General features: G+C 34.9%; 1 protein-coding gene across 1 annotated transcript in view; it reads right to left on the bottom strand.

Annotated features, from left to right (window-relative positions):
* The window catches only part of LOC150091794 (phospholipid-transporting ATPase IF-like), a 438,958-nt gene that overhangs the window by 364,477 nt on the left and 47,985 nt on the right, over nucleotides 1-26,496 (bottom strand). Inside the window, exons 4-7 of the mRNA XM_090369752.1 lie at nucleotides 21,307-21,501; nucleotides 15,890-16,018; nucleotides 6,650-6,801; nucleotides 3,618-3,682 (exon numbers count right to left, since the gene is read on the bottom strand). Of these exons, the coding sequence (XP_090225878.1) occupies nucleotides 3,618-3,682; nucleotides 6,650-6,801; nucleotides 15,890-16,018; nucleotides 21,307-21,501 (541 nt within the window). The remainder of the gene's footprint in view (nucleotides 1-3,617; nucleotides 3,683-6,649; nucleotides 6,802-15,889; nucleotides 16,019-21,306; nucleotides 21,502-26,496) is intronic.

Raw genomic sequence — 26,496 nt, 5'->3', positions numbered from 1 at the left:
GGTTAAAACACTGGTTCACTTAAAGAGGCACAGTGCAATCAAAACTTAACTGATTGCAATGGAACAAAAACTGATCTGTACAGGAAAAAAAAAAAAAAAAAAAAAAGAGCTACAGCACAATATGAATGTTGCTGACATGTGTAGTAGTAAAGCACTGTCATTGCATTTTAGCCGTGTGTGTGTGTGTGTGTGTGATATTAGAGTTACTTGAGAGGTTTCTGTATTAATGTTTTCTGTATTTACATAAAACTACTAGCCTATCTTGCTACTGTCTGCTAAGATAGAGCTTGTAAGTATATATATATTTTTATAATGTGGTACAATGAAATTAGGCAAAATTAGGAAAGGAGGTGAAATTAGAATAGCTATCCTAATCACTCCTCCTGTTAGCTAAACAGCTAGAACCACAATACACGTGTACACACACATATATATATATATATATATATATATATATATATATATACTATCATTGAATTATATTAAATAAAGTTAAATTATAACAAAATGAATAAATAATTAAGCATTCATTAGAGGCAGCGACATGCAATTCCTCCATATGAAGCTGAAATACATCCATTATTTTAAATTAAATAAAACATAAGCCAGTAGTATGGCAAAAACTGTAGAGCGAAAATTAACATAAAAATAATATAAAAATAACCCAAATAAACAATCGAACGAAAAGAAAGAATAGATATAAATAGTAGCCCAGAAACCCTAATAAAATTTCGATCTTTAAATCCAATTAACAAAAACTATACAAATTTTAGGATAATGCCAATTAGTTATTAATTTAGCGGTATCCCCCCCGAGAGGTACCAGGTCCAAAAGACGTGAAATATCACCCAAAGAGGGTTAAAGGAACTACCAAACGATAACAAAATCAAAATAAACTAAAATAAAATAGACTGACCATCATGCCCCATATCGACAGAGGACCACGAGGCCAATAATGGTCATGGAATCGCTGCATTTCAATCGTCATACAAAACATCGCAAAGGCGGAAATATCGAAGAACCAAACCACCCTTCCATTCTCCGATAGATCAACCAATGCAGAGGATTTGCATGGCGGTGGTCCTTATGCAGCGAAAATAAACTATAGAACAGACAGCACTCTAAAGCAGAGCCACACCACTGACATACTGTAAGCTGAATCAGCTTATATTGAAGAAAAAAAGGAAATAGATGGCGGCACAGGCGTTGCTAAATTAGCATATCGACCCATTACTATTGAATTATATTAAATGTTGACGAAAATTAAATTATAATAAAAAATTAAAATAATTAAGATAATTAAGCATTCATTAGAGGCAGCAACTTGCAATTCCTCCATATGAAGCCGAAATATATACTATCATTGAATTATATTAAATAAAGTTAAATTATAACAAAATGAATAAATAATTAAGCATTCATCAGAGGCAGCGACATGCAATTCCTCCATATGAAGCTGAAATACATCCATTATTTTAAATTAAATAAAACATAAGCCAGTAGTATGGCAAAAACTGTAGAGCGAAAATTAACATAAAAATAACCCAAATAAACAATCGAACGAAAAGAAAGAATAGATATAAATAGTAGCCCAGAAACCCTAATAAAATTTCGATCTTTAAATCCAATTAACAAAAACTATACAAATTTTAGGATAATGCCAATTAGTTATTAATTTAGCGGTACCCCCCCCCCCCCCGAGAGGTACCAGTTCCAAAAGACGTGAAATATCACCCAAAGAGGGTTAAAGGAACTACCAAACGATAACAAAATCAAAATAAACTAAAATAAAATAGACTGACCATCATGCCCCATATCGACAGAGGACCACGAGGCCAATAATGGTCATGGAATCGCTGCATTTCAATCGTCATACAAAACATCGCAAAGGCGGAAATATCGAAGAACCAAACCACCCTTCCATTCTCCGATAGATCAACCAATGCAGAGGATTTGCATGGCGGTGGTCCTTATGCAGCGAAAATAAACTATAGAACAGACAGCACTCTAAAGCAGAGCCACACCACTGACATACTGTAAGCTGAATCAGCTTATATTGAAGAAAAAAAGGAAATAGATGGCGGCACAGGCATGCCGCCATCTATTTCCTTTTTTTATTATCTTAATTATCTTAATTATTTTAATTTTTTATTATAATTTAATTTTCGTCAACATTTAATATAATTCAATAGTAATGGGTCGATATGCTAATTTAGCAACGCCTGTGCCGCCATCTATTTCCTTTTTTTCTTCAATATAAGCTGATTCAGCTTACAGTATGTCAGTGGTGTGGCTCTGCTTTAGAGTGCTGTCTGTTCTATAGTTTATTTTCGCTGCATAAGGACCACCGCCATGCAAATCCTCTGCATTGGTTGATCTATCGGAGAATGGAAGGGTGGTTTGGTTCTTCGATATTTCCGCCTTTGCGATGTTTTGTATGACGATTGAAATGCAGCGATTCCATGACCATTATTGGCCTCGTGGTCCTCTGTCGATATGGGGCATGATGGTCAGTCTATTTTATTTTAGTTTATTTTGATTTTGTTATCGTTTGGTAGTTCCTTTAACCCTCTTTGGGTGATATTTCACGTCTTTTGGACCTGGTACCTCTCGGGGGGGATACCGCTAAATTAATAACTAATTGGCATTATCCTAAAATTTGTATAGTTTTTGTTAATTGGATTTAAAGATCGAAATTTTATTAGGGTTTCTGGGCTACTATTTATATCTATTCTTTCTTTTCGTTCGATTGTTTATTTGGGTTATTTTTATATTATTTTTATGTTAATTTTCGCTCTACAGTTTTTGCCATACTACTGGCTTATGTTTTATTTAATTTAAAATAATGGATATATATATATATTTTTTTTTTTTTTTTTTTAATAATTTATGTATAAAATAAATTAATAAGTAACTGTCATAGTCACAATTATAAATATTATAACAGGATTGCAGGGAATTTTATAGTAGCCCTCCTGAAGGTAGTGAAACTCACACTATGATAAGACTGAATGACTCACTGATAATAGTACTCTGCATGTATCTTGTAGTGTGTGTGTGTGTGTGTGTGTGTGTGTGTGTTCGCACGCATGTTTTTTTTCTTTTCCCCCTTCTTTTTTACTTAAAGTTAAGAACATAATACTTAAGAAGCTTTTCCACTGCTACTATTTCTGCAGTCATGGAAAAGGTCTTAAGTTTTATGTTTAACAATAACAAAAAAACTAATAATAATAATAATAATAATAATAAAAAAATAAATAAAAATACAACTTTTCAAATTTACATGATATTATACTATTCCCTTTCTTTCCCCCCCACATAAAACATCTCTTAATATCCTCTTTTCATGTTCGGAGGGATATAAGAGTCTGAAATAACAGTAATGTAAATTAATGGAGTTTGACATTAGAAAACTTGCTGTTTTGGAAACTTACAGTAAAGTTTCCTGTGGTCAAAAGTAACATTCAATAAAGCACAACATTTGCAAAGTAATTTCTAGAGTATTGAAATTTTTCCTTTCTTTTTCTTTTTTTTTTGTTAAATTTTAAAAAAAGTGACAGATTTAATAGTTTTATTATATTTATATTTAAATTTTCAAATTCTGCACACTAACTTACCATAAATATATGCAGTATTTTTTAATCTAGCTCCCTTTAATAATAAGTTTTCAGGTCCTAATGGGCTAATGGGAAAAGAAATAGAAATAAAAAAGAAATAAGAAATGGCCTAATGGGGAAAAGAAAAATAATTATAAAATATATCATCTGGTATGAAAAAACAAATTAGAAAAATAATTTTCTGAATCTTAATTACCATAAAAGAAAAGCATAATTGGTGGTGTACATTATTTTTGTTCTGTAAAATTAATTGAACTCAAGTTGAAATAACAAAAGTCGGAGTAGGTGGGTACAGAACAAAAGAAACAAATTAAGATAATATGATGTAACATAAGAATTTTTAACTGTACACTTACTTGCTTAGTTGTTTCCACAGAAAAGAGTTTATTTTTAAGGTATAATAAAATTGCTGATCTACATGTGCCCTTTAATGTGGTTAGCAAAAGCACATCGTTATACATAGGTGGACAAAGAAAAATAAAAATGCAATTAGAGACAGAGTCAAAACATTTAATGGCCTTCCTGTACAATCCATTTCTGTTATTCAAATTATCAGCAAGTGTCTAAGACACATTTTCATCCATGCTTAAAATAAAAATCAACAACTATCAGTGTCTGTGATGGCTTCATTTTTGCTGAATGCAGTCAAATATTATATACGACTTCATGCAACAAATGATTATAACAAATTGTCCTTTTGAAAGCAACTTGTCATACTAAGCATTGATATAAAGTGAGAGCAACTTCATAGCTCATACAAGTAATCTTGCCTTAAAGGACTGCAACACTAAATAACATTAACTTGAAATAGCCTCATCAATAACACTTCTCTGCTTGTGTTTTTATATACTTTTCTGTTTGCACTTTTCTGTTTGCCATCTGGGGATGCTGTTGTCCCTCCATCATTATTATTATTTACTTATTAATACTCCTCAGACAGTCAAATGAAAAGCATAATGCAGAGCAGCATCGTTGATGTGGTTATTTCAATTTTTTGCATTAACCTGTTTTAGCACCGCATTTCTTAGCTAATTCAAATCAAAAGGGACTATGAAAGAACTACAGTTTTACTGTAACATTGTCTTGAGCTTTTGTACTAGCTCACAGCTAGATCTGATTGAAATGCAGCAATGCTGCTAGCTTGGCCTAGTAATGTCTTTCGAGATTATATTTCTTGAGAACAGCAATTGTCTTGTGAAAAAATCAAATGCCTTGCATTTCATATCTAAGGAACAATCAGCTGCCTACTAGCAATTTTAAAAATTTCAGCACTCCTCAATATTCTCTCTCTCTCTCTCTCTCTCTCTCTCTCTCTCTCTCTGTATTTTTATTTATTTATTTTCTTTTGGAGGTATGATAATTGGATGCCATCATACCTAATTAAAAAAAAAAAACTATTTTAAAAAAGAATTTCAAATGGCACTGTTAGAAAACAAATGTCCAAGACCTATGAATAATTGCCAAAATGTCCAAGATGGCCTAACTTTAATTTAATAGCATCATCCATCACCAACCTGCTATTAATTATAAAAACTCTAAGGTGCTACTGTTCTGAAATCTTGTAAAAAAAAAAAAAAAAACAATTGTCGCTTCCAAAGTTTCTCAGACCAGTTAATTTCTCAATAAGCAAACTTGGAGTAACATTATTTAGAATACTGGAAATGCCTATTGGTAGGAAAAATGTGCAAGTTTTTCTGCTTTTCTACTTTAGGAACTCAAAATATTTAAAATAATGTGGAGTCAATTGTTTAATTTTTAAAAAAATTTTGGGTTGCTTATCCCATGCTCATCCCTTTCACAGAGTATATTCAAAACAAGTGAATGATTTTCTGTGACAGATTTCTTAGTAAAGGAACCTCTCTTAAAATGTTTGTTTGTTATTTGGTTTTTAGGAGCATTAGCAACTAAGGCTATATTGCTCCGGGATATGCGGTGGTCATTCCCTGATGACCACCACATCCGTATTTGGTGGGCACGGGCTCAAACCTCAGTCTAATCAAAAAGCGTGTGCTACGCACTGCTGCTCATGCCCACCTGGCTACGGAGGTACCTCTCTTAAAATAAAATTATGATTTACTGAAAGGTGAAACATATGTTACTAAAATGATCACCTGCTTTTTGATCCAAGTTTTGTGCACTGTTATTTCACATAAAAAAGATTTTATACCTTAAAGGGTTTTGGAAGGACAGAAAAGGTATAAAAAGTACAGGAGTAGATTTTTAATATAAGTGTCTGCTGACCAGTTAAAATTCCTTTATGACATAATATGTACCACCCTCAAGTATATTTTATTTTTCTTTATCCTATGTTCTCAACCCAGATTCAACTATTATTATGCTCTTTACGGTGGGTGAATAATACTTCCTGCTCATCACACCTAACATATGAGACCTCAAGACTTTGACCTGCTGAGTTACACAAGATGGACAGAGATATTACATACTATGGATAAAAAATAAATAAATAAAAAATAAAAAAACAAAACTATGAAAGTTTAGGCAGGAGAGGACAATTTTTAATTCCACTTTTAGTGTACTGTTTCACTCACAACCATAACTGTTTGTAACCTTGAGCGCTACCAAAGTGCAACAAATATCCTGAGGATTTCAGTTCAGGTTATTTTTGTTTTGAGGTTAATGAATTTGTGCAAATATTTTGAATACAACAATTATTTATTTTCAAGAACAACTACAGCATGTGCAATTGAGATGAACAGTGCAAAGAAGAGCATCATATTCTAGACTAATCCTTCTGTAAAATACTTGTGCCATTCAAAAATCTGATAAAGGATTCTATAATTGGCTGTAGTTATTGAATAAAATTTGAATATCTGACATATGGGCACTGAAATTTAATTGCATTTTTTTATTGATTTATAGCATATTATTCAGAGAAGAAAAACAATACAAATATATAATTAAAAAAATTATGTATATTACATCAATGTATAATTTTCAACTTAAGCTAACAATTTTTTTGAAACTTTGTCTCATTCTTCTTTTTTTATTTGTTAATCACTTATTATTCTTACCAAATGGTTGATTCATCCTCACTATACACTTTCATTCGACCAATAAACCTATACAAATCAGGTGTTGGCTCTTCACATTCAATATATGCATAGAGATCAGTGAAGCTACCATATGACTGAAGGAGTTTTGTTTCTGGAAGAGCTTGACGAATCTTTAAAAAAAATTTTTTTTTTAGTTATAAGTCCAAATTGCTTTAGTTTTAAAAATTTTTTTAAACATATTTATTAACACACAAAACTAGATTTTCATAAATAAAATTATACATAATTTAGGATAAGGCACATTAAAGTATTTCTGTTCTTTCTATTCAATTTCTATTCATTTAACCTTAAAGTAAAATACAGCAACCATATCTTAATCTTAAAATATAGCAGCAGGCAAAAAAGAAAGAGGGAAAAAAAATTACTTCATTTGCATGTTGCAAAAAACTAATAACTAGTTCAAATCATTTAAATGTATTCAAATTACCCACTTCCACAACACTAGGCTGAAATTTATTCCAATAATCAACTCTCTCTCTCTCTCTCTCTCTCTCTCTCTCTCTCTCTCTCTCTCTCTCTCTCTCTGGCTAAATGCAAATTTCTGCACCACTTTCTACAACATCCCTCTTTAGTTTAAATTTATGCCCATGCCCCTTTGTAGGTATCGTCTGAGGAGTAATTATACCATCAGCATTTAAAGCCTTATACTTCAATAGGTTCACCATGCAGATGCCTACCGTATTTCCCCATGTATAAGACACACCTTAATTTTGGGGCCCGAAATTTGAAAAAAAATGTATTACATGAAGTTATTGAACTCAAGTTTTATTCATCATAAAATTCATACAACTCCTCATCACTGTCAAAACTCCCATCTGATGACGAATCACTGTCTTCATATATTCTCAAACTTCTCCTATAGTTGGTTTTTTCACTCTTCCTGCTGGTGTCAAATTGTCCCCAGAAGACTTCATCCATTGGTTCCATTCATCTCTCATGGCAGCTTTGAAGGTTTGTTAATGCTGACATCAAGTGGTTGGAGCTGGGATGCCAAGCATCCAGGTATCACAGAAAGTTTTGTTTTTTTTGCTCTGCAACAATCTTCTTTGTGTTTTTTGTTATGAGTGCCCTGAACTGATCAAGCACCAATAGGGCAGGATTTCATAAGAGCCCACCTGGTCTCCTGCTCCAAACTTTCTCAAACCACATCTTCATCCCATCCTGATCCATCCAACCCTTGTCATGAACGTGGACAATCGCTTCTCGAGGAATGTCTTCTTTTGGCATTGTTTTGCATTTGAAAATCAGCATAGCAGGCAGCTTGGTTCCGTCGACACAACAAGCTAGAACAACTGTATAATGGCTCTTTTCATGTCCACTTGTCTTCACAGTTACAGTTTTCACCCCCTTCTTATCAATAGTTCTGTTACTTGGGACATCAAATTGAAGGGGGACTTCGTCCATATTTGCAATCTGTCCCAACTCAAACTGATGTGTCTTCCGACACTGAATGACAAAACGATGAAATTCAAGGACCTTCTGCTCATAGCTTTCAGGCATCTTTTGGGCAAGTCTGGTGCATGTACGCATGCTTAGTCCATTCCATTTCATGAACCTGAAGCACCAATTGTGTCCTCCTTTGAAATCAGTAACTTTTTTCATCAGCAATTCTTCTTGCCTCATGCTGAACCATCTTTGTGGACACAGGAATTCCAATTGCCCTTTGCTCTTCAATCCATATCTTCAATTCCCTCTCTAAATCAGGCACCTCCGTAGCAAGGTGGGCAGGAGCAGCAGTGCGTAGCACACGCTTCTTGATTAGACCAGGATTCAAGCCCATGAGCCACCAAATATAGAGGATGTGGAAAGGTCAGGGAATGACCACCGCATATCCCCTGAGCAATATGGCCTTAGTTGCTAATGTTCCTAAAAACCCAATAACAACAACTCTAAATCAGACCATTTTGCTGACTTGCCTCTCATGGCCTTCTTCTGCCGTGGCATTTTCAGTAGGGTCTCTTCTTCCCATAGCCAGTCTCGGATTGTGTTCTTAGTTGGAGGAGGACCAAACTTATGTTCAGCAGCACGATTTCCATTCACTTTTGCAAACTGGATCACTTTTAACTTGAACTCAGCACTGTACGAAAATCTTTTCTGGGCCATTTCTGGGCAGAACGTGGCAAAACGTAACCTAATATACCGGTAACAAGTGTGAAACAATGAGCACAACGACAACACACGCAAAAAAGCGGGAAATGCAAGTAAAAAAAATCTACAACCACTGTATAAGACGCACCCAGTTTTTAGATCCCAAATTTTTCAAAAAAGGGTGCATCTTATACATGGGGAAATACGGTAATTTCTGCTACAATTCACAGAACCTCAGCCTTCCTTGCCCTTCAATGCATCCTTTTAAACAGATCTATGTCCTTCCTAAAATGAGGTTTCCAAACCTGTATGCAGTATTTCATGTGTGGCCCAACCACTGCCTTAGACAATAGGATAATCACCTCTTTGTCCCTGCTGGCAAAGTTCCTACAAGTCATTGACAGTTCCTTCCACCTCTGCCCCCCCCCCCCCAAAAAAAGCTGTTCGAACAAGCTGGTTGTACTGCTTTGAGAATGTTTTATGTTAGACTGTACCATCACTCTCTGAAGTCTTTTTCCTTATCAATTACCTCGAGTTTAGTACTACCAAATAACTCAACTGCCTTTTTTCAGCCCATCTACCTAGTTTATTTTGATTTCTCTTGAAGTAGCATTCCCTGACTATTGTTATTAACCACTGTAACCACATTTATATTATCAGCAAACATAGACATCAAACTTGAAATACCTATATCAATATCAGTAATAACTAATAAAACAATAAGAGACCCAACACTAACCCCTGTGGTACCTCACTTACCACATTAGTCCATGTGGTAATATCAAGGATTTTACTGAAACCTAAGTATTCTCAAACTAGTCTTACTAGCCCAAAGACAAGTAAGGTTGCTGGAATTGATGGCATATACCTTGTAATTTTGAGGGAGATAGGCAGCAAGTGTGAACCAACAATTGAAGTTAATTATGAGGGCACTACTGGACTCAAGAGAGCATTTCAAGAGAGCATTTCAAGGGCATTTCTACAATCCTTTGGATTGTAGAAATGCCCACATAGTACCAATACATAAATGCAGCTCTAAGAGTCAAGTTAGTAACACTGAAGTTAATCTAACCTATCACTGAAGTTAATCTAACTTCAGTGATAGGGAATGTCTTGGAAACAATGATTAATGGTGCAATCCAGGGACACTTAACGTGATTTTATTAAGGGAAAATCTGTTTAACTAACCTGGTAAGTCATTTTAACACTATTACTCATGAGCTGGATGTAGGGAACAATTTCAGCATATTTTATTTGGATTTTAGCAAGGCATTTGACTCAGTCCCTCATTACTGGAAAGATTCTAAGATAGATTACAGGGCGGCTGCAGGGCAGAAGGTTGTGATTAATGGATATTCTCCAGATTGGTGTAATATCAGAAGCAGGATACCCCAAAGAATGGTTTTTGGATGACTGCTGTTTCTGATTTTCTTAAATGACATTGACAAAGGGAGAAAGGACACTGTCAAAATTTGCAAAATTTGATTACCAAGTAGTACTCCATCAGGATGACCTGAACCGGCTTCAAAAATGGTCAGAAAAGTGCCAGAAATGTTTTAATGCAGCAAAATGCAAGATAATAACTTATAAATTTGGTGGGGTTGAATTAAAAACAGTAGAGAAAAAAGATATCTGTGGGTTATGGCCAGATATCTGAGCAGTGTGAACAGGCAGCCAGGGAAAGCCCATGATGTCTACCGATGGTTTTTCAATCAATATCCTGTACAGATAGGGTGGTCATAATCCCTATATATGGCAATTGCAATACTGAATTTGGAATACTGTGTCCAAGTATGGAGACCTCATCTGAAAATAAACAAAAAAACATTGAGCTTCTAGAAAGGGTCCAAAGATGGGTAACTTGTATAGTGAGATCAACAATGGGGCAAGTGTATGAGGAAAGACCTTAATTCTGTAATCTACACAACTTGGTAATGAAGCACCTCAGAGGAAACCCGATTGGGGTCTATAAGGCTCTGAGATGATAATAAAATGACTGAAGGTGAATTTTCACTGTTATAAAGAATTCCAGAACAAGGAGCTGGAATTCAAATTATAGGGGAAGCAGTTGAGACTAGATTGTAGGAAGTTTTCTTTTAGCCAACAAGTTGTTAATCATTGGAACGCATTGCCTCCACAGGTAGTCAAGGATTACAGGTTGCAAGAAATTCAAAGGTCAACTGGATAGCTACCTGGAAGGAAGCACATCATTTGTATTTTCTTATCTACTTTTTACTTTTGGGAGGTGCAACAAAAGCATGTGGCTTCCTTGTCAAACTCCATCAGTTACTCATGTGAATTGACAATCTAATGACTGTTTTTGAGATTGCTCATGAAGTTGGACTGTCTGTAAGCTCAATATACACAATCCTGATGCAACATTTAGGGATACATTGCACATATGCAGAAGTTTGTTCCACACTTGCTCTCAGACAGTCAAATTGACTGCAGGAAAGCCATCACAGGTGATTTGTCCAAAAAAAACCTACACAGGATCCAAGCTTCCTAAGAAAAGTTGTCACTGGGGGATGAGAGTCGGGTGTTCTCCTAGGACTCCGAGACCAAGGTGGAATCATCCAAATGGCACACAAAAATGTTCCCACAGCCCGATTTTTATACGTTTGCATAAGAATGCGAGGTGAAGATGAACTCAATAATGGAAGGATGGCTGGATCCTGTACCATAACAATGCATTCAGTCACATAGCAATGGCAGTTCAGCAGTTTTTGGCTGCAAAAAAAAAAAAAAAACACAATCATGCAGCAGCCTCTCTACTCCCCCAACTTTGCAGGATACCCCAACTGATTTCTGACTGTTCCCTAAACTGAAAATGGGGATTCAGGTCATTTCACTACAGTGGATGACATCAAACAAAATGAAAAATTGGCCCTACATGTGTTAAAAAAAAAAAAAAAAAAGGATTTTAAAAAATGCTTCAAAGCTTAAGAAGATCAATAGAACAGGTGTGCAGAAGGAAGGTACTCAAAAGCCAACTGTTCACTCAAACTTTTATAGCAAAATCCCAGGAATCCTTTTCACTGTATCACATACTTTGGCATGGATGGAGAGGTTCAAAAAGCTTTTCAGGAATTTCTTCGTGTACCTTGGTATGACAGAAAATCTGATTGGCAGACAAGAACTGGGAACTCTCATAAGCAAAACCTCTTCAACATAATATCAGCAAATACAAGCACTAATTTCGTCTTGAAGAGTTAGTGCTTGTGAGTTTACAGTTCTTTCTTTTCATTATTCATTTACAAAGAGTGGTTCTCATTTGCCTTCTTGGGCCAAGGAAGATGCGTTCAAACTACTAGAAGTGTCTGTCTTCCTTATCTTATTTCAGTTTATTTCACTTTATTTTTAGGTTGGCTTGGTAAAAGAAGCAGAATTGCACCTTACTAAGTTTAGCCTTAAAAGATAGTGGGTAGTCGCTGTATTCGTAACATTTTTTTTTTTTTTTTATGTAAACCCCAAACACGAGAGATATTAGAACCTATAGTACTAGGTTCTAGTACTAGAGAAGAAAAATGCATGGGATGCATATAAATTATCCAGTGACTCAGAAGCCTATGGCAGATATAACCTAGAAGCCTATGGCAGATATAACCTAGTCTGTAATCAAGTCACAAAGGAGGCTGGGCAGGCGAAGGCAGATTACAAGAAATCCTTGGCAAAGGATGCTAAGAAAAACAGCAAGAATTTCTTTACTTATATAAACACTAAAAGGAAGGGGATGAATCTGATTGGTCCACTTGACATCGATGGTTCGACTGTTGATGATCCTGCTCAGATAGCAAACAAACTGAATGAGTATTTTGGATCTACATTCACACGTGAGGAATTATTAAGGTTTGAAAATGGCAGAAGGTTATCAAATTGTAGCAGGATACTTAATGATTTTGTAATAACTGAGAGCAAAGTGGAGGAGAAATTGTTGAAGTTAAACATAAGAAAAGCACCTGGGGTGGATGGGATCTATCCAGTTATATTAAAAGAGGCAGCAAAGCAACTAAGCAAACCCTTAGCCATAATTATGAGAGCATCCTTGGACTCAGGGGAGGTTCCCATGGACTGGAGATGTGCAAATGTTCACAAAGGGGGATCGAAGGGTGACACGAATAATTACAAACCAGTTAGTTTAACTTCTGTTCCGGGTAAAATAATGGAGTCACTGGTTAAAGATGCATTGCAGGATCATCTAGACAAGACTGCAGCGATAATTCAGACACAGCATGGGTTTGTTAAGGGAAAGTCTTGTCTGACAAATTTGATTGGTTATTATGATGTGGTTACAAAAGAACTGGATGCAAAAAATAATTTTGATATCATATATTTGGATTTCAGGAAAGCTTTTGACACTGTTGTCCATGGAAGACTATTGTACAAATTGGAGCAGAATGGTATTAAGGGTAAGTTGCTACAATGGATAAAAGGATGGTTAAGTGGGAGAAGACAGAGGGTGGTAATCGATGGGTGCTGCTCTTCGTGGAGTCCCACAGGGTTTGGTGTTGGGTCCACTGTTGTTTTGTATATTTATCAATGATATTGATGAAGGTATATCAGGCTTAATGTCGAAGTTTGCAGATGATACAAAGGTTGGCAGGGTTGTTAATAACAGTAACGGCAGTGTGCTACCGTTAGATCTAGATAATTTGGGCAGATGGGCTAAGAAGTGGCAACTGAAGTTTAACCTTGACAAATGCAAGGTACTGCATATGGGTAGAAGTAACCCCAGTGAAACGTACCAACTGTGTGGTACTAAGGTGGTAGAAAGTGAAAAGATCTGGGAGTAATTGTGCAGTCAGATATAAAGTTTTCTGAGCAATGCAGACAGGCTGCCAGGGCAGGTCATGGGGTTTTGTAAATGATATATAGGAATTTTGCTAGAAGGGAAAAGGAAGTCATTGTCCTTCTGTATAAGGCAATAGTCAGGCCACGCCTTGAGTACTGCATACAGGTCTGGAGGCCTCATTTTAGGAAGGATGTAGATTTGCTTGAGCTTGTACAGAGAAGGGCAACAAGATTGGTGAGGGGAATGAAGGGATCCTCTTACCAAGAGAGGCATAAATTCTGCAAATTGCAGTGGCTGGAGACTAGGCACCTGCGCGGTGATCTGATTAAGGTGTATAAGGCCTTGAATGGGTTGAGCAAGCTGAATTCCGATGGGCTCCTTCAACTTGTTCAGATTATGAACCTAATGGGGCATAAATTCAAATTAAGAAAGGACAGATGTAGAATAGATGTGCGGAAATTTGCCTTTAGCCAGGGGGTGGTTAATTGCTGAATCAAACTTCCATCTGTCATTGTGGAAGTTGATAGGTTGAATAAATTTAAGGAGGAACTGGACAGGCATTTGGAGGGAATGGTGTGATTTTTTTATTTATTTTTTTTTTTTGGCTGATGCTACATAAGCTCATACACTTGCTTTCTTGCATCACATGCCACTACTACTACTACTACTTAGGTTGGTGGTTGAGAAGATGAAAGAAGATATTTGTTGACATTGGACTTGAACTTCTGTAGACTGTAATTTTTCAGGAAATACGTATGAATGAAGGTTGTTCCAGAAAACAGCAGGTGAATGAATAAATGAGGAAGATGAAAAGTTGGTTCTGTGAGTTTGAAATTAGACAGTAAATGGATGTTGGCTGGTGGCTGCACTTGTTCGGACTGCTTTGAAAGAGAGAGCAGGAATTATAGAAGCCAATTCAGAAGAACAGTGCCAATAGAAGTATCTGTAGAAGAGGTGCAGCAGAAACAATATGTCTATGAGACAGCGAGTGGAGAGACTCTGTTAGAGATGAATCATTAATTAACCTAACTGCCCTCTTCTGAATGGAATCAAGAAGCCTGAGAGAAGTTTTGGGGGCACCACCCCAGATGTGGGAACAATATTCCATGGTAGGGCAGATTTGCGATTTATACAGAGTGAGCAGTTGTTTGGAAGAAAAGTAATGTCGAGAGCAAAAGAGAAAACCAAGTTTTTTAGATGCAGAGGAAGCAATATTTGTAATGTGCTTGTGCCAAAAGAGATTAGAAGTCAGGGTAATTCCCACAAGGGATATATCATTTTGCCTAGAAATCGGAGTGTCACCGATTTCTAAGCAAAATGATAAGCATAGGAGCAGAAGAATCCTTTTTGCGAGATATAAGACAAGACTGAGTTTTAGAAGGGTTGAAATCAAATAAGTTGTCTTTGCCCCACTGGAAAATTGCCTGAAGATTGGCATTTAAGGAATTGGTAGCAGATTTTTGAGAAGTTGAAGCTGATTGAGTAGGGCAAGGTTTCTCAAAATGGAAAGTGGAATGCAATGTGCTCGGCAAAACTATGGATAGGATTTCAAGTCAATGGAAGAAGGTCATTAATATACAAGAGGAAAAGAGTGGGCAAAAGAACTGAACCTTGGGGGGACACCAGCATTAGTGGAGAAGTTAGAAGACAGAGCCATCTACCATCACTCTCTGTGAGCGATCAGAGAGAAAACTGGATAACCAATTACAAAAAAACAGTTGGCAAATCATAAGATGGAAGCTTGTTTAGAAGACTTTTATGCCAAACATGATCGAAAACATTGTTTAGTGTTCTCTTTTTTTTTTCATAAGTCTTCTATCTTCTTTCTTTTTTGTGCTTAGCATACACAGATCTCTTAATTCTTATTTATATTTGAATGTTTACTAGCCTCTCACTCGCTATTTGTCTCACTCCCAATAAAGTTTTATTGGATCAGTTCCAACAAACTGATCTTGATATTCTTAAGCAAAAAATAATACAATTCATTAGTCCTGATAAACTGCTGAACTTTATGAAATCATGCTAAATTAATGATTAATTACAAGTAGGTTAAAAATTCACTTTTTAAAATTTACTAGACAAAAAAATATTGTAATTAATTGGCATGTGATAATGTTGAACAATGTTGAACTGATTGGCATTTTGATGACAAATTTCAATTTGCTTACTTTTGTGGATGTGCATATGCATTTTAATAGTTAAATAATTTAAGTAATTGTTAAAATTGTCAAATTAAGTTAATTTATCTTCTGTGACTAATGATAACAGCATATAAATGAACTTAATATGACACTTTAATAAATAATAAAATTGCCTACTTTTAAGTTTGTTTCTCCATCAAGGTTTGCAGTTGTAATATGACTAATCCCACTTGGAAATGAAGTTGACAGTAACACTAAATCACAGGGAAATTCTTCATCTGAATGAACTCTCACTATATCACCAACCTGAAAACAATTTAATGTAGATAACTAAAGGCTATGCACAGTTTCTGCATATTTTTTTTTTCAGTCAAAAATATATTAATGTAATAAACTTGAAATAGATTTCTAAAATAAAGCCAGACAATGTAGGCATCTCTAAAGGCACCTAAAAACATAGACACAGAGATATGACATGACTTAGGAGGGGGAGGAGCTCAATTCATTAAAAAATAGAATATGTAACATATGCAATAAGATATTTCAGGTACTAGCTAGTATAAAAGGGAAGTGTCAATATCCTTAGCTATCTCCAAGAAAGCTAAGGTTGTATCTCAAACATCGATTAAGCAAAATGTAGATTCTGTTGCTGATTTTAGGACTAGCACAAAATTAACTCAGATGAGTCTTTGGATATGTCTCTGTAAACCAAATTTTCTAAAAAAGAAGGATAGATAATTAGCTGTCAAAAATGGAAAACTAACACAGATAATAGTAATATCAAAGTCAAAGAGCAGCCTGGACAGTATACTAGTCAGTAGGCAATGGAAAATGAGATATAATTCTTAATGAGGTTCTGCAATTTACAATATCACTGTAATGCAATAATTCTCATGCATACATTTCTTGGAATTTTCTGACCAAAGCAAAGGAATGATATTCTATGCAGCAGTCCATTAACTGCAGTTTATGCTTGTGTACATTACCATAAAGAATAAAAATTCTTTATGGCGCTGTGTTTATGCAATAAAGATACGATTCACATAGTGGGCAGCCATTACATGTAACAGCTATACACCACTAGTCATTATTACAGACTAATGGCCTGATGATATGGCAAAACCATCTTAGGCCAATGTTTCTGCCATTCATACACTCTGTCTCAGGTGCAACAATGCTACAATATGGTGTTTGGTATGATATAATATGGCATTTCCAAATGCAGTCAGGAAATTAATGCACTTATGATCATATCCAAAGTAGAAATGAAACTCATTGCTGAAGAATATACACACCATTCATTATACCAGCTGGCTCTTTCATGATACCACTGCAAATAGAGTGAAAAGAATGCAAGGCAATGGAGGGTAAGGAAGTAATTCCCTTTTCTCAGCCACCTATTAATGATGTCCACTGATAACAGCTTATCCTAGATATGACATCACAATGTTTAGATTCTATTGGGTAGCTATAGATTTACTACTTGTAGCCAATCAATGGATCAATTGATCATTTTGTGTTAGCATTTCTCTGGTGATTTGAGAATGAATAATTACAACGAATTTATGACTCTGGGATAAATTCATAATAATATCAGTTTCCCCCTCCCAATGTCATTCAGTGCTAGCTTTTGCTTACCAAGCTGGGTCCATCACGAGAGCCTTGGAAGTTAGTTCCTGAGTAATCTTCCATCTTCCTGTAATCACTAATGCCAATGCCTTAGTAGTCAGCAAATTAGGTCAGTAATTTTGGGGGCTTTGGGCTCCCTTAGAATTCCCATGGGTGTGCTTGTGGACCAAAGCCCCCAAAATATATTGTATATATTATGTAATTTGTACTGTCACATAAAAATTACCAATGTTAGAATATACAAGTCTCCAACCCACACAAAAATTCTGTGTGCGCCACTGCTCACATCCATCACAGAATAAATGATACAAAGACTGAATTTTCATTTACTTTCTATAAAAAGTTGAAGAGATGGATACAATGCTTTGATATAGGTTACATATACAGTGGATTCCGTTATTTGGGCCAGCCGTTTATTTGGGGCAAATCTTAAAAAACAGAAACCAATCGAGAAAATAGCCAGAGTTTACTTCTCTTAATTGGGACAAAATGCCGTTTAATTGGGGCAGGAGACCGCAGCACTGGAAATTACCCTACGATTGTCTACAATGGTACTACGTGGTTTGGTCGAAATTCTGGAGGTCACAACCATAAAACAATTAAGTCACCTGTTTATTGGGCTTTTCTGTTAGTGAAATCTATCATAACGGACAGTAACTCGATCTTACTGAATTTGCGATAATACCGACAGCTGGAATTCTATGGGTGAAATGAGTTTACACTTCCATGAAATCTTCAATCATATAAAAAAATTTATTTTCAGATCTTCTCTTCATTCCTATTTTTAAAGCTTTGTAACTCATTACTCCGTTCTCACTTGTGCGTATCGTGTTAGTTGCAATTTGTGTGTGCCGTGTTCTTTGTTTTTGATTACTTATCTTTTTACTGTTTTAAATTTTAACCCCCACCCACAAATGTCGGTGAACAGAAATTTCAACTAGTTCGTATGTACATATTACAGTATGTATTAATTATTCTGATTATCACATATATTCTTCCGATTTTCAAGTATCTTTTAATTGGTAAGGTAATAAAGGGTAAATTTGTGCTTAACATATCTTTACTTTTATAGCCTGTGGATAATATTCCTCATATTTTCTCTAATTAGAATCGCTGTTTAATAGAATTAAAATTCAATTCACAAACGTGATCACAATGACCGGCACTTACTACACATCGTATAGTGAATGGTACTTTACTATGGTGAGTTCGTCGTAATATGATTTGATTGTACAGTGAACTAATTGTAAAGGGTGGGGTACGTTGTATTTTTAACTATTTACGTGAAATTTCAGATAATTGGGGCAGCCGCTTAATCGGGCCAAAATGCACTAGTCCCGATGTGTCCCAAATAACTGGAATGGACTGTATATATTTGCATATATACATCCTTTGCTTTGATATAGTTCTTAAACAACATGATATGAGAAAAGTACAATGATGATACAGAAACACACACCCATGTTAAGAATGATAATTTATTTTGACAAACTATATAACATTATATAAAAACACTACCAGTAAAACTATTTTATATATAAAGCATTTGTACACTGTCTTAATTCTGTTCAATAATATGATTTGTAGTTCATTAGTGTTACAGAACATTACAATTCCTAAGATGATACACAATATAATTATTTAACATCCAATATATCCTTTACTTTTTTCCCTCATTGAATAAACACATAATATACAAAAGCCATCATTTCTGGCTTCCAACAACAAACTGTTTACCATTTACAACCCAGAGAATGGAAGAATTATATTCCACTTGTTTTTATCTTTATACACACCCACTTGATTTTATCTTTATTATTATATTCCACTTGATTTTATCTTTATTATTATATTCCACTTGATTTTATCTTTATACACACCATTTTTTTAAAAGCCTTCCAGCTTTTAAAAAAGATGTTTTTTATTATTTCAAACGTTTGTTTATTAGTAGTAGTTTAAACAAGGCTGTAAGAAATATTTCAATAACTAACTTAACCATTAATTGTAATATGATTTTAGTACAAATTATTTAACTAGCTAATCACATTCTCAAAATAAATGCTAATAAAGAACCAGCCAATACTTGCAAGAAAAGTAGAACAAGCATTAAGGGAAAACAAAGGACTTAAATCGGCAGCCATGAGCAGTAATACAGAAGGACAAATGATACAGAAATTGAAGAATAGTGATGGTGTACTTATAAATAGCAGAGAAGGCATAATTCAAATAGCAGAAGACTACTACAGAGAATTATACAAGGAGTGAGGGAATGATGCCAGCAGTGGGTAAGATGGATTGCAAAGTAGCAACACATACAACATACCCGATATTCTTCCTGATGAGGTAGAACATGCATTGAAGAAAATGAAGAATCAGAAAGCCCCAGAGGAAGATGAAGTTACTGTAGGGTTGTTAAAATTGGGAGGAAGAGACGTGGCACAAAAAAACTGGCAAGACTCTTCACAAAATGCATTAGAAAAGGTGTAATGCCTAAGGAGTAGAATAATGCAACTATAGTTTTGCCGCATAAGAAAGGAGGTAAATCAGAAATTGGAAATTATAGACCAATTAGCTTGTTATCCCACATCTACAAGTTGTTCACAAGGGTCATTACTAACAGATTAGAAAGAATACTTGATGAGAATCAACCAAAAAAGCAAGTTGCCTTTAGGACAAGATTCTCAACTATGGATCACCTTCACATAATGTCACAGCTAATGGAGAAAGCTTGGTTTGGTTTGGTTTTTTTTGGTTTTATTGGCACATCAGCTACTAAGGCTATAATGTGCCAAGACCAAAATGGAGAAAGCAAATGAATACAAAACACCATTATGTCTGGCATCTGTGGATTATGAAAAGGCATTTGACTCCATCCATACAGCATAAGGCAATGTTTTGGGCACTAGAAAGACAAGGCATAGATACCCCATATATTATGATTTTGAAGAAAATATATGAGAACACTACCTCCTTTATTAGACTAGACAAAGACAGTAGCAAATTTAAAATTTAGAAAGGAGTTGGACAAGGAGACACAATATCTCCAAAGTTGTTTATTGCTTCCCTTGAGGAAGCTTTCAGAAGATTAGACTGATAGCAGAAAGGAATCAATGTGAATGGAGAGTACCTAAACCATTTACGATTTGCAGATGACATTGTGGTCATAAGCCACGATCCCAAAGAATTAGAGGAAAATCTTAATCAGTTATGCACAGTTAGTAAGGATTTTGGACTAAAGATGAATATGGTTAAAACAAAAGTAATGATGAACAAGTATGCCATAGAAAGAATGAGAATCAACCAATGAGGATATAATGATTGAAGAAGCAGTAATTGAAAAAGGTGGAGTCATACTTATCTGGAACAAGTCATCAGCTGTAATAATGATAAATGGCTGGATGTCAAGAGAAGAATAAATTTTGGATGGATAGCATTGAGGAAATATAGTCACATACTGACTATAGGCACTCACCAAAAGAATGGAAGAGAAGCTGAGAACTACACAGCGAAGAATGGAATGAATTATATTTGGAATCAGACTGTTAGATAAGAAGAGAAACATATGGATTAGGCAGCAAACTCAAGTAAAGGTATTCTTATCAAAACTAAAGAACTAAAATGGCCTTGGGCAGGAGACACAGCTCGAAGGCATGATGACAGATGGACTAAGAGAATAACAGGATGGTACCCAAGAGGAGCTAGAAGAAAACCTGGAAGACAACGACAGAGAGGGATAGATGAAATTCATGAGTTTGTGAGTAGTAAGTGGATGGCCATTGCACAAAACAGAAGGAACTGGAAAGTTGCTGGAGTGGCCTTCATCCTGTAGTGGATTGATAATGGCTGATGATGATGATTAAAATAGTTAAATGCTTCAAGGGAAAGTAGCAAAAATCTTTATGCTACTATATGATATATATATAAAAAAGAACTCAATATACTTCAAATTGGTATTTTTTTTTTACCTCAATATTTTCTGATTCTATTTCATATGCTTCGCCATCTCGTACTACTCTAACTAAGCTCTTATTTATCTTACGATCTGCTTTATGTCTCATCCAATCTTCATATGCTTGTTTAACAGCAGTCACAGCAACAACAAACATAAGAGGACTTAAGCTAGTTATGGGATTAACAGGACTGACATCTCGAATACCCAGCTGAAATTATGTAAAATTACATTATTTAGTCAATAAATTTATATTAATGCTTTTGTATTATGGAAAAAAAAAGTACAGAAACATGATAAATTATATTAATGAAGAATAAATAGTATGAATCAGAGCTGTAATACTCAATATGTTCTACGTTGATAATAATATTAGTAAATTAATAAGAGGAGTTTACCTCAATATAGTACGTGGAACACTTCCGTATGATACCCTCCAGAAATTAAAACGGAAAAAACGAAAAAAATCGACAACTTACCGGTACATTAAAGTAAAATATAAATAATTAAAGTAAAATATAAATAATTAAATAATCAATTTAACACAATTCAAAATCAATTCAAAACAATTAAAATTCAAATTAACGCAATTAAAAGAATCTAACGAAAATATTCAAAACGATTTTTTCGAAAATATTCAAAACGAAAATCGTTTTGAATATTTTCGTTAGATTCTTTTAATTGCGTTAATTTGAATTTTAATTGTTTTGAATTGATTTTGAATTGTGTTAAATTGATTATTTAATTATTTATATTTTACTTTAATTATTTATATTTTACTTTAATGTACCGGTAAGTTGTCGATTTTTTCGTTTTTTCCGTTTTAATTTCTGGAGGGTATCATACGGAAGTGTTCCACGTACTATATTGAGGTAAACTCCTCTTATTAATTTACTAATATTAATGAAGAATAAACAAAAATTATCCAATACATTAAAACAAGATAAAAGGGAGTACTTCAATTGTTTTTTATTATTATTTTTCCCCTGCTGGGCAGCAAAAACTTCATCTGTTTTGTTATAAAAATGATGGAAAGTATGCTACCACAACCAGACTGATAAGCCCTAAACCGGCAGCATGGTGCAAGATGGTGCAAATGCACCACCTCTGGATGTCGAAGTAATAAACAATTTTTAATATTCTCATTAAATTATTGAAACATTCAAACAATACAAATTCTACAAAAAAAAAAAAAAACTAAAATATTAATTAATAATTTATTAAAACAAGGAAAAAATTAAAATAACTCTCGCAAAACAGAATTAGACCATATTAATTTTTGTCATTATCTTTAAATAAAAATTGCAACCTTCTCGGCTTCTCTGCAAATATAGTTTGATATTGTTGTATTCATAAAATCTTCACTGTCAATGACAATTTCACACCATTTTATTTTTCACTCTGTCCGTATGCGCTCACAGTCTGTGCAGTACTTTCTCACAGCGATCACGAAATGTTGGCTCGGCTGTATACATAAATCAGTCAAACTTGACTTAATTAAGATATTTCATGTATTTGAAAATTTGTTGAACAAACCATTTATTCCCCCATGCACCAACTTCAGTCTGCGTGGACAGCACAGTGGTATCATTACCATCCTTCCCCCAACCAAGTGGAAAAGGCTCAGGTTCAAATCCTGTCAATGACAGAAGTAACTTTTATGGGCTTTTTTCACTCCATGGCTGAGTTAGTCTGTCTCAGGCTTAGATAGCAACAAGATTTTTTCTTCAGGCAAATTGACCAGAGAATACACGCAATTTACAAACACAATACAAATGACTTCTTTCGTCTTGCATGGGAAGAAATTCCTTCTGCGAGAAGAAATTAGTTTTTTTTTTTTTTCTCTCCCTCATCTCCTTCTCATGATCTGCTCTGGGTGGGGGGGGGGATGTTGTTCCCTGCCCTGGAGAGTAGTCCTAGCACTCTCCTGCTAGCCTTTCCCTATCCATCCCGTGTGGAAAAAATAAAAAAATTTAAAAAAAAATAAATAATAATAAAAAAAAAAACCCATCTTTCTTTCTTCCCTCCCCCATCATTCTGCTTGCTGACATCCTGGCTAATGCTCTATTCCTTTCCTTGACCAGGTTGTGGGATTTAAACTTTTTTTTTTCGTGTTCTGACCTGGGCTGGGGCTCCCCAGACCAGGAAAGCTCCTCTCTCACCCTATATGTTTTATTTATTTATTTTATTATTATTACTATTATTTTTTATTTATTTATTTTATTTTTGCATTGTTGTTCTAGCAATCCATCCTGGATTGGGACTTCCCTGGGCAGGGATAGTCCTCTTTACTCCTTCCCTCTCTTCATCTTATACAAGTTTTTCTTTCCTCCCTGAGAACTCATTCCCCAAGGAGGAGGACGTGCAGATAGTAGGGGAGGCCTTGCCTTCCTTCTGCTAGGGACGAGTATCTGGAAGAAGACATCCAGGTGATCACTGCTTCCAGGTAGCCAAAAGGTCAAAACACAACATCACGCTACAGAACACACACACAGAAGCTCACAAACACAGTTTTTCTTTCCTATTACTTTCTCCCATGCGGGATGAAAAACACTTCTTTTTCTCTCTCTCTCTCTCTCTCTCTCTCTCTCTCTCTCTCTCTCTCTCTCTCTCTCTCTCTCTCTCTCTCTCTCGCCTTCCTTTTCATCTATCTTCATCCATCATGGGATATTCCTATGTGGAATGAATTTTTTTTTTTTTTACACGATACACACTAGCCTCACCTTGACAGAGTTGTTGTTGTTGGTTTTTAGGAGCATTAGCAACTAAGGCCATATTGCTCCGGGATATGCGGTGGTCATTCCCTGACCTTTCCGCATCCTCCGTATTTGGTGGTGACGGGCTCGAACCCCGGTCTAATCAAGAAGCATGTGCTACGCACTGCTGCTCCTTCCCACCTGGCTACGAAGGCGCCTCCTTGACAGAGTCTGTAAAAATTGAACAGAAAATGGGGCAGAGATGAACTTTTGTTCTACAAGCCCCCCCATTACAAAAACACAAAAAAAAAAAATAGAAATGGGTATATGTAATAACTTACCAGATGACCCTAATGTAATATAGTAAAACATCAATTATCCGAACTAATTTGGACCAAGATTAGTTTGGTTAATCATATAGTTTGGATAATCAAACATACATGAGAATAGCCAGTTTATATGAAACAAAGTGTAATTAGACCTACAATTAAATTATTGTATGCAAGGTTATTGCTACTGTGTTTTGAAATATGAAGTATTATATAATACTTCATTGTATTATAATAACACTTCACAACAAGGTCACGGGAGACTATCCTGGGTCCACACAGTAGTTAAAGCCAACATTTGATTTTTAATTCCTGTAATAACAAATTAAGACTATTTCTATGTTATTCTGCATACATTTTCAAATAAATAATCAGAAATGAATGCATTGAGCAGCAGGAGTAATATTTCAGTATAACAACCAGTGCATAAAGGTACATACTGTAATTTGGGGGGGGGCAGAGGTAGTTCGAATAATTGATGTTCTACTGTAGTTTTTTTTGCACCACCTTTAAAAATATCCTGCCAGTGCCCACACTGCTTCTTTTTTATATTCCATACAGCAAACCAGTGGCAAGAGATGTTTAAAACTTATCTCTATTTGTTGCTGCAAGTGCTTATAGCAGTCAACGTAACAGTACAAGAGTTAATAGTTGCCAATGCATTTTTCTGTGATACCACATGGATCTTAATATTCATGTGACATCAAAGAAAAATGACACCAATCCAGCTGCTCTCAGTACAGTAATCCAAGAAGGTTCATATTGCAATCAACTCACCCCATAAACATTCCCTCAAATACATTGCTATAAACAGCTAATAATAATAAATAAAATACTAAAAATAAAAATATAGCTGCCTAACTATTAAAAGGGCTGGACAGTTGAGTAGCTGTTGTTGCTGTGAGGATTTAATGGCACATAAGCTGCTTTGGCTATAATATGCCTATTCATTTACTATATAAAGAAATGAGAAAATCTCATCAAGTCAGAATAATCTGTAATCAAAAACGATTAACAATTCCAGTTTGCTTGAGGAAGTTGAAAAATTCGAGAATATTTGCTTTGTCACCAATGCGATTCTCTAGAGTTATTGGTTTACAAAGATTAAACAGTGATAGCAAGGTTGTAGTTCTGTCTTGTTTATAATAGGGAGTTGAGTAGCACTCAATACTTTTCACACTAATAATTACTACATTATGGGCATTTTCCCTCTTCACATTAGCTTTATTTCTATTTGTGTTAAGTATAAAGCAGCAACTTTCAGCAGATCATGATTCAACAATCATGGCCAAAAGTCAAATCAATATTTCAAAAGCAGAAAGCAACTGTTACCCATGCATGTTGTCTAAACAAAAATTGCCAATTAAGGAGTTATATTACTAGGCAAAATAAAATTCTGTGAAAATAAATTTTCAGAAATCATAAACACTGAAATATACTGTAACTGTTTTGTTCCAAGAAAAGATATAGAATCTAAATAGCAAAGCTTTGCTGTCAAAATATTAATTTTTTACAAAAAATACACTAACTTTGTAGCATACAGTTTATAATTTCATTTAATAATCACAAATTTTATTATTCGTAAATTTACATGCAATTTAACTGAAACTGCATCTGGTACAATTATCTAAAAAGAAACTATAGCAGTTATGACTAGGTTAACATGCTTGAACAATCCAAATTGCTGATGTTGCCTACTATAAGTTGATACTAATAATTCTTTACTTAGAAGTCAGAAACATGGTGTGTCAAAAGATCACGAAATTCTTTACTCATATATTATGTTTTTACAAACTATATAAATATATATTTCTAGAATTATTTTATAAAACTTTTATATTTTACAGTGGTTGGTTGTACTATTCCTGCAATTATATCATTTATATATATGTAGTACAATTAGAACCTATAGTATTTAGTACTGTGCTTAGATTGGAGGTTGAAAAGATGAAAGAAGATATTTGTTGTTCCATTGACTGGAAATCCTATCCATAGTTTTGCCGATGATAGCACATTGCATTCAACTTTCCATTTTGAGAACCCTTGTCCTGCTCAATCAGCTTCAAGTTCTCGAAAATCTGCTGCCAATTCCTTAAATGCCGATCTTCAGGTAATTCTCACGGTGGGGCAAAGACAACTTAGTTGATTTCAACCCTTCTAAAACTCAGTCTTGTCTTATAT

Source organism: Mastigoproctus giganteus, chromosome 1, assembly GCF_048544385.1.
Source record: "Mastigoproctus giganteus isolate SK-2022 chromosome 1, ASM4854438v1, whole genome shotgun sequence".
Taxonomy (NCBI): domain Eukaryota; kingdom Metazoa; phylum Arthropoda; class Arachnida; order Uropygi; family Thelyphonidae; genus Mastigoproctus; species Mastigoproctus giganteus.
Note: the sequence above shows the minus strand (reverse complement) of the source record. Positions and strands in the feature narration are given on the sequence as shown.